The 19,297-nt window shown below is 48.2% G+C and overlaps 1 protein-coding gene and 1 non-coding gene across 2 annotated transcripts; one reads left to right on the forward strand and one right to left on the reverse strand.

Moving 5' to 3' along the window:
* Positions 1-385: 385 nt before the first annotated feature.
* Positions 386-5,271, reverse strand: Six1 (sine oculis-related homeobox 1). The gene is made up of 2 exons (NM_009189.3): positions 4,426-5,271; positions 386-2,388 (listed from the first exon to the last, which is right to left on the reverse strand). The coding sequence occupies exons 1-2, from the start codon at positions 4,983-4,985 to the stop codon at positions 2,094-2,096; spliced, it is 855 nt and encodes a 284-aa protein (NP_033215.2). The 5' UTR covers positions 4,986-5,271; the 3' UTR covers positions 386-2,093.
* On the forward strand, positions 4,444-4,507 carry Gm51264 (predicted gene, 51264). The gene has a single exon (NR_162772.1). It is a non-coding gene; the product is annotated as a predicted gene, 51264 (primary transcript).
* Positions 5,272-19,297: the final 14,026 nt, after the last annotated feature.

The raw sequence follows: 19,297 nt of genomic DNA on the forward strand, positions 1-19,297 counted from the left end.
ATTCCCTGAGAGAGCCCCTCCTGCAGAGGGTGGCATTTCTCCGTGGCCCAAGACGTGGAGAATAAACACCCTAGTGACTTAAATAAACACCGACTTAATGATCCAAAACACTAACAAGGGAGAATGGGACCCGGAGCTCCCAGACCAAATGATGGTCTCTGTGTGCATATCTGTCCATCACCAAGGGAAAATGACTTTATAAGTAAAAGTGACTATATTTAAAAGCACAATGACCATTTCTCTTCTGAACTCAAAACAATCCGACAGTCAAAAAAAAAAAAAACTCATTATAGGGAGCCTTACTTTCACACATTTTCTCTCTCTCTCTCTCTCTCTCTCTCTCTCTCTCTCTCTCTCTCTCTCCAGGTCAAAAACAATACGGAAAGATAAGAAAGAAATATATTAATATTGACACTTATAGATGAGGAAAAATCAAAATTATGAAACTGTCATGTCAGAAAATAAATAAACTCTCCCTGGGGAACAATATTTTACAAAGCATGAGCAAGCCAACCCTGTTATCCTGAGTAGAATTTTAATAAATAATGCCATTTGTCTTACTAGTCTTAAAAGCTAAATACAGAAGATACATCATTTTGCCCCAGGCAAAAAGATCATGGAGCCTTCTTGATTCCTGGGATTTTTCTGGGCACTATCTGACAAAAGAGCTTCCGATGACCTGCTTTTTTATTTGTACAATTCAATTCATAATCTTAAATTCTTGTTCGAGTTCCCTTTTAAAAAAATAGATAAATTAGGTTTGCTGTCACAGTCTTTTCATAAGTTGCTAACACAAAAGAGCCAAGCTAACATATGAAGGCTGTGGAGAAGAAACAGTGGTAAACAAAACTGCATTTCTAAATAACAAAAAAATAAATAAATACCCAAGGCTAATTTTTTTTTTCTTTCGTCATATCATTAACCTAGCCACTATTCTCTCTGTTTCGGGTGACAGACTTCAAAAATACCCTCTGCAACTCACAACTACTACTAAGAAAGCAAGAAAACTTGTTTTTAAATAGGCCCGGTGACAGCAATACACAACTCACCTTTCAGAAACAGAATCAAACTCCTGCTGGGCTACTGAGTTTTAATTTAGACTGGTTTAGGTACAATAGAAAGGAGGCCTAAAAACACATGCTGTTTTAGTAACAAACACCGGGCTGCCAGATTGGTTGGCACCCTCTTGTAAGTAGGAACTAGGAGTAGTAGCAGAGCCCTCTGCACAGAGGCAGCCTACAGATAGGAGAGTTTCTGAGGAAGAACTGATGACATTTAGGAAAGCGGGTTTTCCCCCTCCCTCGTTGGTACACGTTTAGAGTTTGTCATAAAAATTAAAAAACAAAACAAAACAAGAAAACAATCACCAAAACCCCTATTAAATTTGACAAAAATAGTTGTATTACTAACATCGCTGCTACCCTAACCGCCTCCCATAGAGAGCATTAAGACATTTAGGCACTTGTTTCCCTTGCTAATACTGCTCTTTTATTTTAATCTACATAAAATTATTTAACACTAAATATGAAAAATGTAAACTTAATCTTCCCATCAAAAAACAGCTGTGATTATAGTTTTCCTATTTGTCTTAAGAAGGCAGCCAGTTCCCCTCACACTGAAGGTTTCTTGTTTTCATTATTTTGATCTCTCTTCATTTCCTTTTCCTCTTCCCTAAACCGTTTCTCCATAAATAAATTAAAAAAATAATTACAATCCAGCTGATTTGTAATTTCTGTTCATTAAAAGAAGACGAGGAGGAGGAGGAAGAAGAGGTGGAATAAGGGACTACTGTAAAGGATGCCTGGGTTGCCCAGAACCAAGCCTGGCTGTTTTTGTTATTTCCTGACCTTTTAGTGGGAGGGGAAATGCAAGGGTATTAAGAGTTGGAGAGGAGGGAGAGGATGCTCAACTGAGACCGCTGTTGGTTGTAATTTTTAAAAAGACAATTGTGAAAGCCTGTGGTTCCTTTCTGCGCAAAGAACCCCAGAAACAAGCTGCAGAATTGTCCCTGGCTTCTATGTACAAGTGTCCCCTAGATTGCTGCGGTTGGTTGCTGCTCCGGCCATCCCTTCAAGGCCCCAATATCTCCCCACTTAGGAACCCAAGTCCACCAAACTGGAGGTGAGTGGGCCCAGCAGAGAGTCCTGGAGCTGGTGCTGATGGGCTTGCAGACCGTGGCTGGGCTGGGAGGCTGTGAGGCCTGGAAGAGAATAGTTTGAGCTCCTGGCGTGGCCCATATTGCTCTGGAGCAGAAGGACCGAGTTCTGGTCTGGACTTTGGGGGGGTGAGAACTCCTCTTCTGAGCTGGACATGAGCGGCTTGCCCCCTTCCAGAGGAGAGAGTTGATTCTGCTTGTTGGAGGAGGAGTTATTGTTTTCGGTGTTCTCCCTGAGAAATAGAGGACAACGCCATATGGTTAAAAAGAAGTTTTGTTTTGTTTTGTTGCTGTTTTTAAAAAGTGTGAGATGAAAGAAGGGGGGCTGGGAGGAGGAAAGGGCCGTTGTGCAATCTGTCACCAACCCAAACGGAGGCGCTCTGCCTCCCACCCAGCCCCAAGGGTCATGGGGGAGGTGAAGAGGCAGCCTAAAGAAATGGGGGTGGGGGGCTGCTGGGAGATAGTTCCTTACTTTACTGTACGTCTCACAGTCGGGTGAACCAGATTTATTTAAAATAAGCCAAAAAGAAAAAAAAAATGTTTTCAGCTTTGTATGTTTAAGTACCTATTAACCAGCCCCATAGTTCCAAGTAACTGTTTGGAAGCCTTCCGACAAATGGTTGTTGCAATAACGAAATGATCGGGAGACAAACTGCCCAATGCACAAATGCTTGCTCTGACCCAAGTCAATTGCCTGCCTCCATCTGAGGAAACAATTAGATGACCAGTTTCCCTGCCCCTGTCTGGAGGCTGGGGTTCCAGAGACCTAGGACAGGTCATGGGAAGTCGTGCCCAGAGCGGCCCAGTGACCTGAGTAAACACAGGGAGCTTAGCCAGTCTCTCGGATTTCACCCGGGAGTGGGCCCTCGCTTGGCTTGGGGACCGGCCGTTTTGTAAACTAAAGGGTAGCTGGAGCCGAGCAATCCCTGTTTCGTTACTCCTAGTTCATTCCCCAGCCCCTCCTGCTCTCCTCTCTGAGCTGCTCGCCCACAATCCAGAGCCTCCCACCCTTTCTCAGCCGGGCAAACTTCGCTGCCCCGCCCCGGCTGGGCGCCGGCCGACCCCGCACAACGGAGTGTCAGTCCGTCCCCGCACCGGGTCCCCGGGTCCCCGGGTCCCACTCAACTTCAGGACTGCTCGCTCTTCCTCCTTTCCAGCGCCGGCGGCCACCCGGAGCCTAGCGCTCGCCCGCCTGCACACTCCCTTCCCAGCACCGTCTTTCTCTTCCGGAGAGCCCCTTTCCCCGGAATTTAGGCAGGCTCTGTGGTTTCCCCACCCAGGGGGAATCCTGGAAGCCAGATCTTCGGCCCCCAGGCTGACAGTGAACAAAGGCGAGCACAGCGGGGCTCTGTGCCCAGCTCCCCAACTTTTCCGCCCCGCGCTCCTCCGAACCTCGGCCAGAAGCTCCGCTACGAACCTCCCGGGCCGAGGAACCGCCGCGTCTGCGAGAGGAGAGGAGGGGAGAAGGGAGACTTTTCCCCTTTCTTTCTTTTTCTTTCTTTCTTTTCTTTTCTTTTTTTAAAGCTTTGCTTCCGTGCTCCCGGGAGGGGGAAGCCAGCGACTGGAGCCCTTCTCCTCGCCCGCAGCGGCGGCGGCGGGGCCAGCGAAAGCAACCCGGCCAAGCATGAGGGAGCGCGGCAGGCGGCAGTCTTCTCCCGGCTTGGGGCCTCTGATAGGACACCCAGCAGCGACACCCCCAGTGTCCCCTTTCCAGGGTATTTCTTTTTACAAGACTCCTCCCTTTGTCCAACTAGCGCGAAATGAAGCAGAACTCTCCTCCATAGACTAGCCGGAGAGAATGAGCAGAGAGCCGGGAGGTACTGGGGGCCGAGCGTTCGACTCAGACCAGCTTCAAGACGGAGCGAAAGAGCGGAGGTTCGAGACCTTCCGCCGTACCGAACAGCTTCCCTCGCGATACCAAGCAATACCCCCGTTTCCTCTGATCTACAAACTCCCTGGCCATCCCTTCTCTTCGCCGGAGCCAGCCCGGAGGGCATGAAACAAACCCAACGCCGACCGTTCCCCACACTTTCCCTCACCAAAGAAACCCACGCGCGAGTGCTCCACGCAAACGCGACCCAGTCCCTAACAGGCAACCTCAAGAGTTCATGAACCTTCACAGCAGCGTCGCCGAGGCCGGGGTGCCGCCCCACGGACCTCTGCCGGGTGGCGGCGGGTAGGAAGCTGGTGGCGACGCCTGCGGGGGGCAGAAGGGAGCGAAGGGTGAAACTTCCCGGGGTCACCCGAGCCTGGGCAAGCACGCCGCGTACCTTTCCTTGGCCTCGGCGGCCCGGTCTCTTTGCCTCCGGTTCTTAAACCAGTTGCTGACCTGGGTGGTGGTGAGGCCGGTGGCCTCGGCCAGCTCCCGTTTCTCCCTCGGTGAGGGGTAGGGGTTGTGCGCGTACCACTCCCGCAGCACGCCCCGAGACTTCTCCTTAAAGCAGTAGCTGGTCTCCTCGCCGTCCCAGATGGTCCGCGGCAACGGGAATTTTCGGCGCACCCGATATTTGCCCACGGCACCCAGGGGTCGGCCGCGAAGTTTCTCGGCCTCCACGTAGTGCGCTTTCAGCCACAGCTGCTGCAGTTTGGGGTGATTGTGAGGCGAGAACTGGTGGCTCTCCAGTATCTTGTAGAGCTCGCGGAAGTTGCCGCGGTGGAAGGCGACCACCGCCTTGGCCTTGAGCACGCTCTCGTTCTTGTGCAGGTGATCGCAGGCGGGCAACGACCACAAGAACCTGCCCAGGCGTTCCAGGTTCCCTCCTTGCTGCAGAACTTCGCACACGCACGCCACTTGCTCTTGCGTAAAACCAAACGACGGCAGCATCGACATGGCTGGCGCTGCCGGGGCGCACGGGCCCGGGCGCACGCGGCAGTGAGCAGAGCTGGGAGAGCAGGGGGCGGCTGCCGCGGGGAGGGGGGCGCGGCTGCTCCTAACCCCCTCCCTAGCCTTGGCGCGGGCGAAGAGACCAGTCGAACCTCGGCGGGTGGGAGGCCAAGGAAGACGAAGAGAAGTAGGGGTGAGCTAGACTCCGAGTGGCTGGCGTTCTCTACAGCCTTCTGGGCCTCGCTGGCTCCCGCCTGCCGCCGGGTGGATGCTGCTGGTTGCCGGGGAACTTGGTTTCTGTTCTCCCCGCAGCGGCCTTAAAGCGCGCAGCGTCCCCGACACGCTGATTGGCTGCGAGCGGCGCCTATCCGAAGCTGGCCAGCCTGCGCGCCGCCCGGCCCGGCAGCAAAGCCGCGCCACCCTGCCGCCCCGCGTGGGGAGGGCGAAGCTACCGAGTGCTGCCTAGGATAAGAAGTGGTGGGAGGAGAAGGACCCGGAGAGGTGGGAAGTGAGGTGGGGTCGGGAGGAGGGAACTGGGGTGCTGAAAAGGGTGGTGACCAAGTCAGGACCTTGCGAAGCGGCGCCCTCTTTGGTGTCACCTAAGGGGAGCCTCACGCAGCACAAATCAATGGCTGCAGACGTTCTAATGACCCTCTTCTCCATATTCTTAGCCCTGTCTCTTGCAGTCTTGGCTTTTCCCGGTGAGCTCATATTTAATTACCTTAATGTTAAGATGAATAAATAATGGATTGATGAATAGCTTATGGAATGAGATAAATAATACAAAAGGAGACTAGGGTTCTGTGCTGCAAGCACTCTGAAAGTGGCTTCTTCCAGGTTTGGTTCCTGGAGGTGAAGACAAACCTAGCCCCCCACCCCCACCCCCACCCCCACCCCCCAACTCCTACACCCTTTCTCTTCCTAACTCCTAACACCTCCTAAAGGTCTCAAGGACTCTGATCTGGGCAACATTCCCCTCATTCTCAAAGTGCCTCTAGAAGAGGGATCAGAAGGGTTGACCCTGGCACTGTAGCATAGAGACACCAGGGCTTCATCTGCAATTTAGAATCTTGCTGTCCATAGACTTCTGGACTCAGTTTCCCCAGTTGTACGGTTGCGTTTTTTCAAAGCAACCCCTGCTACCGATGGATGCTGAAAAGCTTTACTTGCCATTAGCAAAAAAAAAAAAAAAAATTGGGGAACCTCATGCAAAAGGCGCTGAATGGGGTGTAAATTAAATAAAACTGCGCCCAGCTCCAATAACTGTCTGGTTGTAACATAATCCTTGCCCTGCTCTGAGAGGGACACTGCCCTCTAAGCTAGAACCACAGTGGCTCCAAGAAGATTAAATAAAGTGTGTGTGTGTGTGTGTGTGTGTGTGTGTGTGTGTGTGTTTGCAATGCTGGCCTATTTTACTGCCAGCCAATGAGATGTGTCCTGCAATTTAAGTTCCATCATCTGCTATTTTGTTTCTGTGGGGAGAATGCTTAGTAAAACTGCACAGACAAATGAAGCTGTAATTAACTTAAGCCTCATTTGCACACCTTGTTCCAAAGCAATTATTAAAAAGATTTCAAAAACAATTAGCCTCTCTAAACAAAGATAATCTATTGTCAGTGGCTAAGTCAAGCAAGAGATAAGAACAATGGGTGGAGATAAGGGAAGGTGGAGGGAGAGTGACTTTATGACTATACTTATCTCTGATTAGATAAGTTGAAAACAGAATTTTAAGTACACTTCAAAAATGCTTTTGATTCCGGTGTGCCCTCTTAGGGAGTGGCAGGGAGCAAACACTGGGCTCTTCAAACTAGCTTGTCTCCTTGCCGTGGTTTGATTCCATCAGCCAAAGAACTCTTTGCATTTTGAGATCCAAGTGAGAGAAGGGATTCCCTTTGTATTATTTAGATGTTTTTTTAAAAAATGCACCCAGTTCAGTGCACCCTGCTACATGCCTTTCAACATCATAAAGGGTTCCCACCTCAGGGCTGTTTCCCTGGAGAGATTGTAAGTAGCCAGAAAACCTCTTCTCTGATGAGCTCCCACACAAGGCTTTCTGCTTCCTTGAAACTCCGTCTACCCTGAGCAATTAAACCTTGGAAGCAGATGCTGATATGTCATTACATTTAGGCTTGGGTTTTTTTTTTAAATATATAAAATGCATTTAATGGTATTTATCATTTCAAAAGAGCTCCTGCCACATGGTATGCCTGATGACTTACTTTCTAAACTGGAAGCCTGGCACTGCTGAGCCCAAGGCTGTGTGCCTGGTAATTTTCCCTCGCTGTCTTATTTTAGTGCTCATGACGTTTCAGTTGAAGTCTTGGGGAACTGTAGTGTCCTGCCAAGAGGAATGTCTCTGCTTGGAACAGTCCTTATTGACATGGCAGCTGTGTGAGGACCAGAATGGGGACTTATACGGGCTCTCAAAATCAGTACCCTAAAGTCTGGAACAAGTGTGCACAATTAAAATGGGAAGAGGGTTATAAGCACAACCACATCTCTTAAAAGGCAAAGCCGTCAGTTGAGTACAGCAGATAATTTGTAATTAACTGTCTTCGTAGAGACAGGAGGTATAACTCACAGATAAGGACGGGTATACATTTACAGAGGATAACGGAAGGAAGAGCAATAGTATGACCACCATTTCAGGGCATCCTCCAGAGCCCCCTATGTTTCATCTCCGTTCAAAAGGAGTCAGGACTGTACCAGACACTGGTGACACGTGGGAAGAGGAGTGGAGCGGCTGATATGAAAACTAGCAATGAGGTAAATGAGAAAATGTTTTTCCTCAGGGGGGGTGGGTGGGGAAGGGGTTGGACACACCAGTATTCCCCTGCCCCCTCCCCCTTATTCCATTTATTCCAATAGATCGCTTAACTAAAAGGGAGAAAGAAGTGCTATGTGCTTTGTACCAAGGAGCCTCTCTGCTATTTGGATCCCTCGGTTAAGGGAACCAATTGTTATAAATGATAATTATTGGCTTGGATATATAAGGTTTCCCAAAATGGAACCTTTCACTGAAAACCACTAAAAGAGGTAAAATGACATGAATTTACAAACCACACAAACCAAATGCTCCATTTTAAATCTCTCACAGAAAGGTTTGAGTTGTTCTGTAATATAAAACCTTTGCTGTCAATGCAAATCGCATGAAAAGCAAAGATGCGTCCGGAAGTTAAAGGAAACTCAACAACTCTAGTCCACTCCTGCTTAGTAGGCTGAAGCTGGAGAGATGCTCTTGAAGTCGGGTTTCAGCACTGGATGCCTTTGCCGTGCAGGTAATGAATGGCAGGTAAACTTAAGCAGTGGACCGAAAGGCCAGGGAGAAAACATAGGCTGACATAGGCCTTGGATCAAAACCCTGTATCTGGGACCTACTTGCTTTTTTTCCTGGCTTGAAGCAAGATGCCTTGAGGCTCCCAGTCGGGTTTCTTTGAGTTCATTTACCATCAAGAAAGACTTGGGGCTCATACCCTACGTTCAGATTGGAAGTCAAGGGTATCTTCAATAAACTAGTGTCGTCTTTCTGCGGCAGTATGTAGACTCAGATCCGAGCGGAGGCAACATTATTCATCTTTCCCCTCTGCTTTGACAGAAGCCGCTCATCCCCAAGGTCCTTGGGAACCCGGTTAAGATCCTAAGCGACAGTACGGGAGCTGCCGCCCACCTGCCCTGGTCAGAACGCCATTGCCTACCAGGGCTGAATAGGCCTAGGGATCAGGAAGGGAGATTTGCGGACCCAGGGAGGAGAAACTCAAAACCAGTCCATTAGTAAATGAGTTTTGTGTTGTCAAGGTTCTTTCCCATCCACTTGCTGTTCTGAAAAATAGATCACGTTTCGTTATCTTTAGTGGGAATCTGCAACGCGACACCGGATCCGCGCGTCCCCTGCCTCCCCCCTCCCTCCCACCATCCTCTTTGCCTCGTTCTGCCTCACTGGGGGGAGCCGTCCGGCCTCCTCGGCTTATTTCTAAACAATGAGGATTTGTCTGTAGTCCTGATGTATTTATGTATGGGAATAGGGGGTTGTAGTGGCTTTCTCCTGGATTCGGGGAAGCTTGGGGACAGAGGCTCCCGCTTCCGTGGTACTAGGCTGGCCCAGGACTGCCAGTCGACTGCCGCCCCCTCCCACACCTGGACAAACAGAACTAGCTGAAGTCCCACGAGTGAAACCCTGTACTCTGTCCATGCATGCAACCCCGAAAATGCCATCTCAATCTCCTCACTGTCCCGAGAAACATAGAGGGGCAGATAAAACAGGACACCCCCAAACACACGCACCCTAGCTCTGGTCTCCACCAATCTGAGCTCCCTATCCCTATCCTCTCCTCATACTGAAAACTCCCAGAGAGGGAAAAGCAGGGGTGCTGGGCCCTTGCCTTTGGAAGGTATTGCTGTGTGCCTCAGTCTCATTCTCTGTACTATACTCAAAAGTGACTTATATTGTCAGCACCTGAGCTGTCGCTCCTTCGCTCACCCTCTACTCTTGCTTTGTCCCTTTGGTATCCACCTCTTCCTTTCTTCCAGCTCCCTTCCTTTCTTCTCCTTCCCCTCTCCCCGCCCCACTTCGCTTATTTTATTTCAGCTGCACACGCACACGGAGGAGGCTCAGCCCAGGGACACCAATGGTCACGTCTGAACCAGAAGATCCCATTCAGCATGAGGTGGCCATCACCTTTCTGGAAAGTGAGGTGTCACAATCAGTCCTGAAGCCTGTAAAACACATGGTCCGTTTCTCCTTAAACATTACATCGGAGAGCAAGTTTACAAAATGAAAACTCCCCGAGAGTCCTTATCTTCCATTGGATTTTCAGTCAACTTTCCCTCCCTCTCTCTCAACTAATGTACATCCTGAGTATCACATCTGTCTAAGCTAGAAGAATTTCCTTTCGGGAGGTGAAAGCCTGCAGCTCCTCCTGTTCAGAGGAAAGTGCCAGTGATGCTAATTCGGGGTGACACTAAATAAACAGTTAGGGTGGACTGGAAAGATGGAGTTAATTATCCAGTGAGCTGCGTTTCAGCCCAGACCATCAGGGGCTGATTTGTTTTGGCTCATACTCCAAGAAAGGAGACAACCCGCTTCTTCTGCACATCTCTTTGGGATCCTGGTCATTCATATCTTGAACAAACAAAACAAAACCCACTATCCCGGTACCACTGCTTGAACTCTCTTTATTAAACTTATACAGACTGCAAAAAAAAATGTATATAGAGAAAAATGCAAACATATTCCTAAGAGAAAACAATCAGGATGGTTAGGGAACCCCCCAAAATTTTTTAAAGTTTCAGTTGTAAGGAAGTAGTCCATGTGTACCCCTCCCCATCCCTTTGCTTGTTTCTTTATAATCAACTTGTAAATCTACATGTTTATTTTTTTAAAAACTAAAATGTTGGTCTGCCTTTTGTCGTGCTCTCTCTCTCTCTCTCTCTCTCTCTCTCTCTCTCTCAAAAATCAGACTTCGTGAAATTTTAGATGCAATTAGATTTATTGTTTGCGTGATTCCCTGACTATCCGGTTTCCTCAGGTAAGCCTGTACTTATATATAAATCCTAGTAACTTAAAACGTCTCCCTCCCCAGTTTAACCCCCCCTCACACACACACACACACATTCTGATATTAATAATCCCCGGCTGCCCCTCTTTCCGGGTCATTACGGTACTGCTGGTCTCTAATCAATCCTAATGCGATGGCAATTGGAGTCCCTGATGACTGCGGCTCGGATTTCTTGTAATGGCTCTACCACATTTTCCTGGACCTCTTTCTTTAACCTGAGATGCCAGGGGGACGAGTCCCTCCTCAGCTACTGATTACTTCAAGATGTGGGGGCTGGTTTGAACAGAAGGAGAAAGACACGCGCACAGTGTGGCCGCCACAGCCTGCAGGGATGAATAGAGGTCTGCGCGCCGGGCAAAGGCACCGGAGTACCTCTTACTGTTCTCCTTTCTTTCCTGCGTCATTGCCCAAGGCCCAATTCACCCTGGAGGGCCGAAATGAAGACTTGTAGACTGTCTCCCCCACCCCTATCTCTGGTGTGCAGAGGCCTGGCTGTCTCTGAGTCCCTCCAGCTTTACGGAGTTTCACCTTAGCCGAGCTCTCCCACCCCACCCTACTCCTTCCAGGCCTGCCTTTTACTGCTCCCCTTCCCTCCGCTTCCTCCCCAGTCTCAATGTGGTTTCCCAGAAGAGACCAGATTCTCCAATACTGCTTCAGACCTTTGACCTCTCTTTCTGCTCCTCCTTCCTAGCAGTGTCTAAAGTTCTCAACCTGTTATAGACCCCAAAACCCGCTCTCTGCTTGACCTGATTATGTCAGGACACTAGCCTTTCTTCCCCCCCAGCTCTGAGGATCCGTCGCTGGGAGACCTTAATCTGTAGGGGCAAAGGACTAATTCTTCTTTCTGACTGGTGGAAAGACAGAGCCTACAGCCACAGCTCCGTGCAGGGTCTCCCTCTCCCCAGTTCCTCGATCTGTTCCCCCAATCCTTGCCCAGGCTCAACCCTCAGGCGATCGACACGTTCGCCGCAGTCATGTTCTTCCATTTCGCAGTCTAAAGCCATTTAGAGTAACCCGAGCCCAGGATAATTGCCACGTCTCTGCCGTGATACTTTTTAAAAACAGGGTAATGCTTCTGAATTGCGGAAGAAAGTGCTGCGGACAAATTGGGCGCTGAGCTGCCGAGATAGATGGCTTTGTTAGGAATGGCCAGTGGTTTGTGGCTCAATTAGTTCATTTCTGGGAGCCGCCTGTGTTCAACAGAGAGGTCACCTCGAGACGAACTCTCCCTATCGCTCCAGGGAACAAGAAGGAGTTCCGTCCAGGGTGTGGGATCATTTTAGGCCTGTGATTTCTGTGGACGAATGCCCACGTTGTAGGAAATCTGTTAGCTATTGTTTTTCTACAAGGGCTGAGTTGGGTTTCACAGGCGGAGTTGTGCTGAATGGGCCGCGCAGCATTTATTTGTCTGCAACCCTCTCAACAGTAGAAAAAGAAACCTCAGGCCGAGGGAACCGGGAAGGTGTCCACTCACCCATGCCTGTCTGGGAGTCTTAGCCACTCTCCTGTGCTTCTACTTTGCAATACCGTTACAGTTCTTGGCAAAGGCCTCCTGGAAACCAGCGGGGTAAGGCTGCTGGAAGCCTGTGAACCTCGAGGGACACGTTTAGGACTAGGAAGAAGGCTGCACGATTTTTTTAATTCCCCACCCCACCCCCACCCTAGTTTAGCCGCCACCCCCACCTATCACTTCGCGTGCAGACTGGGTCCCGGATCCTTAGGTGCGCTCAGTTAGGTGCGCACCCCAAGTGTTCCCATGGGGACCGCAGAGCCTGGCCTCACCGCGGACCCTGATGCCGCCGCAGTGCGGAGACAGCTCCGCCCAGTTGTGCAGAGCGGGGGTCGGGTGCTCTAGCTAGATGGCCGGGGGACCCCGACCCAGGCGTGCTCTCAGGCCGCTGCTCTCCAGCTCTCCAGGTCTGATGGACGAATAGAAGGGCGGAACGCCGTAAAGGCTGGAGGAAGGAGGAGACTCAGGACGGGAGGGCGGGAACCAGAGGGAGGCGCCGGAAGGTCAGCGGAGCAGGGAGGGGGTGAGGGCCGACCGACCAGGCCGGAGGAGAGAGGGCGCTGTCTTCCTGGCAAAGCAGCATTCGGCCTGCAGGAACCGAAACAAAAAAAGGAACCGGGTCGACCGGGCCAGCGATGGAGGATCAGGGAACGAGGGGCGGGGGAGCAGATTCTTAGCTGTGAGCCACGGAGCCTGGGCGCGGGGGTCTTAGAGGGACTTGTTTGGGCTTCTAGCCTTTCCTTCCCTCCTCTTTCCTCCAGGCTTAGCCCCCTCCACTTACACCCCAGTCTTTTCCTTCTCCAAACTGGAGGCTTCGGTGGCGTAAGGAACTTTGCAGGCCAGAGGTGCTCCAGTTTGCTCTAAGCAAGCAAAGAATGCGGACTCCTTTTCCTAGTGAAGGTGTCTTGGAACCCGCAAGCGACTTCTCGAAGCACCTCAGCAAACGGTCTCACCTAGTTTGCTCGCTCCTTGCCAGGAAGAGCGAAGACTAGGAAAAACCTCTATGTTACCATCTGCAGTTGACCAGGGTGCTCTGGTAAAGACCAGAAACATCCAAAAATCCATCTATTAATCATTCTCCGTCCAGATCCACAAATATGAAAATTATTTATTGAGAAATTGTTATCCCTCTATTCCCAATGTCCACACTTCTCTATCACCTACCAAGGACACTGTGTTCTTGTCTTCCCATAAGCATAACAAACCAGACAACGCAGAGCAGAAGGGACTCAGAGCCAGATAGGTCCCACATCAGTGAGCTGTCTTGAAAGGTCCTTCTTAGTGGGTAGCTGTAAAGGACCTCCTGCTTTGGGCACGGATACCAGAACCCATTGTTTCCATTCCAGTGGAGCATCTCAAGTTGCGAACTCCTTTTGGATTTCCTGAAGAGACCTGACTCTTCGGTAGCCCCTCCAGCAAAATCCAGGTGGCCTTGTAGTTCCGCCTTTGGTTGCAGAGCTAATTCCCATCAATAACTGGGTGGGCCGCCGTCTGCCTGACTCTTCACGTTGACAAACGCTTCTCTTGTGGGAACGTCTGTTTCTATTCATCCGATTTTCTAATTTCTTTGATCAGACTAAATATTTTCTTGGCAAACGGAAATTGACCGTACCATGAATATGATAACAACCCGCTTGGAAAAGAGCTATTTTGTTTCCAAGCAGCAGGAACAAGGAGGGGTAATGCGGGTGGGGGTAGGGGTCTGGCTCCTAGAAATGCCTGTAACAGATTCCAGCACACATCTCCCCCCCCCCCCCCAACCTCTGAGAAAACTGCCTCTTCCTCCTGGTATAGCGCCTTCCCTTTCTCCCCTCCCTTCAGGTAAACACACACCTGGCCTTCTAAGACTCTTTGATACTCTTTATTAAAAAATAGAACTTCAATGGATGCCTCTGGAAATTTTTCCCTTTTAAAACGCAGATGAAAGGCAGGGCTACTACAATGTTCTCTTAATCCCTTTGCCTTCTGAGTAAAAATAAATATTTTCTTCTGCATGTGATGCACATCCTGCCCATTTGACTGTGGCTATAAGCGAATCAACTGGCAATAAATGTGTTTTTGAGGCTGTGTATGAAATGTAATTGTCTTGAAGTTGAGGGGGGAGGGGAGGAGGAGCATGAGTTGGTGGCTTTCTGAAAAAGCTGCAAAAAAAAAGGACCTTTCACCTCTCATTAGTGACGCCATCAGTGCTCAGGCAGAGTGGGACTGAGGTCATGTTACATATGGCACACGGTCTGCTCAGCACTTGAAACGTCAGCTTTGAAATTTTAGAGAGGGGAAAGGTCATCTTTAATAAGCTAACGTCTGGGGCTCCCTTTGCCCTCTTGCTTACTGGGTGGGTGTCCATATGCTTCAGACCCTCTGCTCAAGGTTTGGTTTTTTCTTTTTTCAAGTTTGAGTTTTAGGCTGATTTGGCATCCCATCTTCATTTAAGTCTTAATGTTTTCAACTGTTAACACATACACACACACACACACACACACACAAAAAAACCCTCCTATATTTATAACGACTCTGTCATATTCCCCTTTCTTCTTATGCAATCATAAAACTGTCCATTCTGAGAAATAGCTTTTTTAGAAATCTAACTTCCCATGAGAAATGAGGTATATCTGTCCATCTGCATACATAGATCCAGACGTGTGGGCTATAGGGTTACCCATGTGAGTGGATAATTTAGCCTTCACTCCTGCTACATAATTTACTGAACTTTAAAACTTCTATGGCATGTGAAAGCTTTCATTTCTGAAAACTCCTAAAATGTCTCGTGCCAGTTATTGAAATTTCATTTTATTTTGACCATGTGGAGTGGAAGAGATGCTCCAATTAGAATACCCTGATTCTTCTACAAGGCGAAAAGCGAAGGCTACTTGACAGGTGGCATGATGGCTTGACAGCACCAAGCAGAAGTGATAACATTCCACCTCCTCCCTTAGAAGACATTAGGAACATTTGTGAGTGTTCAATCCTTAAATTTGTTCAAGAAGTGAAGTCGTGAAGTCAGACAAAGCTAGGCAACTGAACTAGCCCCAGACCTCTTTGTAACCATTGTAAGGGGGAATAAAACTAGCTTTGTCATAAAATTCTGCATGAGTGTTCTCAATATGATTTCTCAATCTACTCAGTTTCCAAAACTTTTCTCTCCATCCAACTGGTGTCACAGCCCTGGGACACTGTCGATGAATCCCTCCATTATTTCTTCTTCATACCTGTCAGTTCCTTTTTTTTTTTTTTTCTGTTTATCTTTGGTATCCCAGATTTTTGGGTAATCCCCCTGCCTTTCCTTTCTTTCCATAATTAACCAATTTTACTCACAAAATAAACCTTAAAAAGATAACAATGAAGGGAACCAACTCCAAGCAAATACATCTACCGGTATTTCAGAAATCTCTCTTCCATTCTGCAATTGAAAACACTCAAGTGTTTTTTTAAGCATCCAACTGAGCCAATAAGGGGCTGTTCCTTTGTAAAGGATTTAATGGTTGTAGCATATGGAGAGGCTTGGGGGCTTCGTTATGACTATTTAGAATTTCAAAAATTCTTACTGCCGAATAAGCAAAATTTCGAAAGAGGGGATCGTGCACAATAGCAACTGAAACAAAAGATGGGCAGAGGGATTTCACAAGCAAGCATGACATCCAGTAAATAATTCATTTGTAACCGCTCTCGTACATTAGGGCTTACTGCTAATGAGCTAGTGGACTCGGGGATACTTCGGCCAACCCAAAGCACTCGAGGCTGCGATGACCCAAATGGTTAGGTTCAATCAATCTAGTCAATAAAAACTGCAAATCAAGATGCACACGACAGTCAGAGAGAAGGAGAGGAGGGAGGGAAGAACGAGGATGGATGGATGTGTGCGTGACATGTTACACATGTGCTTACATGTGTGTGCTTGGGAGAGAGGTAACATTGCTCATTATATTTAACTTTATTAAAATTTAAAGTCTGCCTACACACACACACACACACACACACACCCTCCAAGGATAATTTATGTCTCTCCAGTAATCCCGAGAAAACAAGGACTGATTTATTTCAAGCAACAGATTAATCAATGACAGGTTGATAACTCATTAAAGGCCTGTAAAAGGAATAGTAATAATTTTCTCCTCTTATAGAATCCCTCACTGAAGAACCCTTCCCATTTTACAAGCCCGAGCCCATCCGTCCTCTCAGATCTTTGGGGAGTGTTGTGTCTATTATAGAGGATGATTCTCTCTACTGTAGGAGCATGGCAGTACTGAGTGCGTGCGGCACTACATGTCTGTAACCCCAGCCTGTGGGAAGCTGAGGCAGCAACTTCAAGAGCATGGGGCCAGCCTGGGCTACCGAGTGAGACCTTGTCTAAGAAAACAAAGATATAGCAGTGTGTGTGTACACTTTTCCCCTGGGGGTGTAATGGAAAGGCAGTTTGGGGGACAAGAGCTATGAATTCCAGTCTCTCTGTTGTATCTGTTCATTTGTTGTGATCTTGAGAATAAATCCAGTGTCTCTCAAATGCTAGCCAAGTGCTCTACCACTGAACTATGCCCCCAGCCACCCCTTTATTTATTTATTTTTTTAAAAAAGCAGTTTTCAGCAGGGAGTGGTGGCACATGCCTTTAATCCCAGCACTCAGGAGGCAGAGGCAGGCTGATTTCTGAGTTTAAGGCCAGCCTGGTCTGCAAAGTGAGTTCCAGGACAGCCAGGGCTATACAGAGAAACCCTGTCTCAACTCCCTCCCCCCCAAAAAAAGAGAAAGCAGTTTTCCATACAGAAACAAATGATTAAAATGGGTTTTGCCTGGTGTGCTCATGACCCTATCGCTGTGTTGCATCTGTCCCTAGCACTAAAAACAAAAACAACAACAATGTGAATCCTTAGACTGTAATACAGGGTCAAGATATTTGGGACATTTCATCAATGTTTTTAAATTGCCAGGATGAGGGGAAAGAAGCAACACAAAATAGAATTGGCCTTCTCAGTTCTCCCATTCTGTCAGGAAACAAGCTGTTGTCTTACTGCAAATGTCCCATGGGAAGAGATGATTTTAGGGCTATGAACTGTCCCATGGAGAAGTTATTAAGTGTTCACAAACAGGGTCACAATGGAAAACTTGTCGTTGACAAGACCTGGTCTATTTTGAATTGTTTACTAGTATTCGACTTATTGAAGAGCAGAAAGATGAGTGAAGTTTCCATAAGAGTAAAGATGGGGTCATTTACAGGGCAGCAAAAGAGACCCCGAAGGAAGTTCCACCCAGCCCTCCAGTGGCCAAGGGCCCTGGATTCCTCACTAAAGCAAACACTGCAGACAGGGTTAAGGCAGCTAGCTGGTGAGCTCTCTGAGAGGGAAGCTTCATTCTCCTGAAGCCAGAGCATAGTAGAAGGGAGAACTTTTCAAGGGGAACAGAGTTAAAGTTCGAAATTTACTAATTTGGGACTTAATCTTTCACACTGTTTGTTTGTTTGTTTGTTTGTTTGTTTGTTTGTTTTTCGAGACAGGGTTTCTCTGTGTAGCCCTGGCTGTCCTGGAACTCACTTTGTAGACCAGGCTGGCCTGGAATTCAGAAATCCACCTGCCTCTGCCTCCCGAGTGCTGGGATTAAAGGGTGTGTGCCACCACGCCTGGCTCTTTCACACATTTTTAAGAAGATTGAGAGGTTAGGTTTTTGGTGAAGAAGAGACAAGGTTTCCAAATAATCCTGTAGAAATGAGAAGTTGATGGAGGGAGGCCTTGCCTAGCGTGTGCTTAGACACTGGCCTATAGCCTCAGAACCACAACAGAAATGACTAAAACCAAGCCATTCCTCTTGCTGAGTTCCTACAATTAATAACAGACCGGGAGCCCAAGAGACAAAAAATCTCTGAAGAGAATCTTAGCACCCGTCACAGACGTTAAGCAAGTCTCCTGGTCTAAGGAACAGTGCAAGGTGTCGTTTCCTAACCATGAGCATAAAAGCTAAAGGTTTTTTGGATTTGATTTGGTTTTATATTTTTTGAGATACGGTCTCATTATGTAGCTCTGGCTGTCCTGGAACTCACAGAGATCCACTTGCCTCTGCTGCCTATGGGCTGGGATTAAAGATGTGTGTGACCACACCTGGTAAAGTTTAAAAAAAAAAAAGATTTACTTATTATTATATCTAAGTACACTGTAGCTGTCTTCAGACACACCAGAAGAGGGCGTCCGATCTCTTTAAAGATGGTTGTGAGCCACCATGTGGTTGCTGGGATTTGAACTTAGGACCTTCAGAAAAGCAGTCAGTGCTCTTAACCTCTGAGCCATCTCTCCAGCCCCGTAAAGCTTTTTCCCTTTTTAACACATCTCTCTATTGTGCCTGAGTCCTGTTGCAGAGCATAACTCAGATTTTTCTTCTACATGTGCAAGAAATAGAGATGCTCTGGAGAGCTACTGTGTGACTGAGGGGTCATAGAAAGGATCTGTGAGGACTGTAGATGTCACTGATGCTGAGGGTAGCAGCTCTTTGGTGCTCATAAATGTGTATAAATGAACTTTAAGTTACTTATTTTCTATTTGTTTATGTGTGTGTGAGTACTCGTGCAAGTGTGTGTGCCTGTGTGTGGGCATGTGTTACTGAGAACAGGAGCCAGGGCCTCTCAAATGCTAGGTAGGCATTCTACCACTGAGATAAGCCTTTAAGTCACACTACCACCACCACCACCACCACCACCACCACCACCCACACACACCTCTTTTAAGACAAGGTCTTATTAAGAAACCCAGTTTGGCCTGGACTTATTATTTTTCTGCTCACCCTGGCCTGGGAAGGGAAGGGAAGGGAAGGGAAGGGAAGGGAAGGGAAGGGAAGGGAAGGGAAGGGAAGGGAAGGGGAGGAAAGGAAATCTTAGTTCTGTTTAAAATACTAAGCCGTGCGTGGTGGCACACGCCTTTAATCCTAGCACTCGGGAGGCAGAGGCAGGCAGATTTCTGAGTTTGAGGCCAGCCTGGTCTACAGAGTGAGTTCCAGGACAGCCAGAGCTATACAGAGAAACCTTGTCTGGAAAAAAAAAATACTGCCATGGCATCCGGAGAGATGGCTCAGTGGTCAAGAATCCCAGGTGATCTCTCAGAGGTTCCCAGATCATTTCCCAGAAACCATATGCTGGCTTACAACCATCTATAACTCCAGTTCCAGGTGATCCAATGTCTTCTTTTGACCTCCTCAGGCACGAGGGATGCAAGTGGTGCACAGACATGCACGCAGGCAAAGCACCCAGACATATAAAATAGTAAAGTAAAATAATAAA

The sequence above is a fragment of the Mus musculus genome, chromosome 12, assembly GCF_000001635.26.
Source record: "Mus musculus strain C57BL/6J chromosome 12, GRCm38.p6 C57BL/6J".
NCBI classification, from domain to species: domain Eukaryota; kingdom Metazoa; phylum Chordata; class Mammalia; order Rodentia; family Muridae; genus Mus; species Mus musculus.

What these genes read in the sequence shown, in the direction of transcription:
- Six1 (NM_009189.3), bottom strand. Translation starts at nt 4,985, where the DNA reads ATGTCGATGCTGCCGTCGTTTGGTTTTACGCAAGAGCAAGTGGCGTGC. An exon ending in GCCGCCGAGGCCAAGGAAAG is followed by an intron (nt 2,389 to 4,425) that starts GTACGCGGCGTG and finishes TCTATTTCTCAG; the next exon opens with GGAGAACACCGAAAACAATA.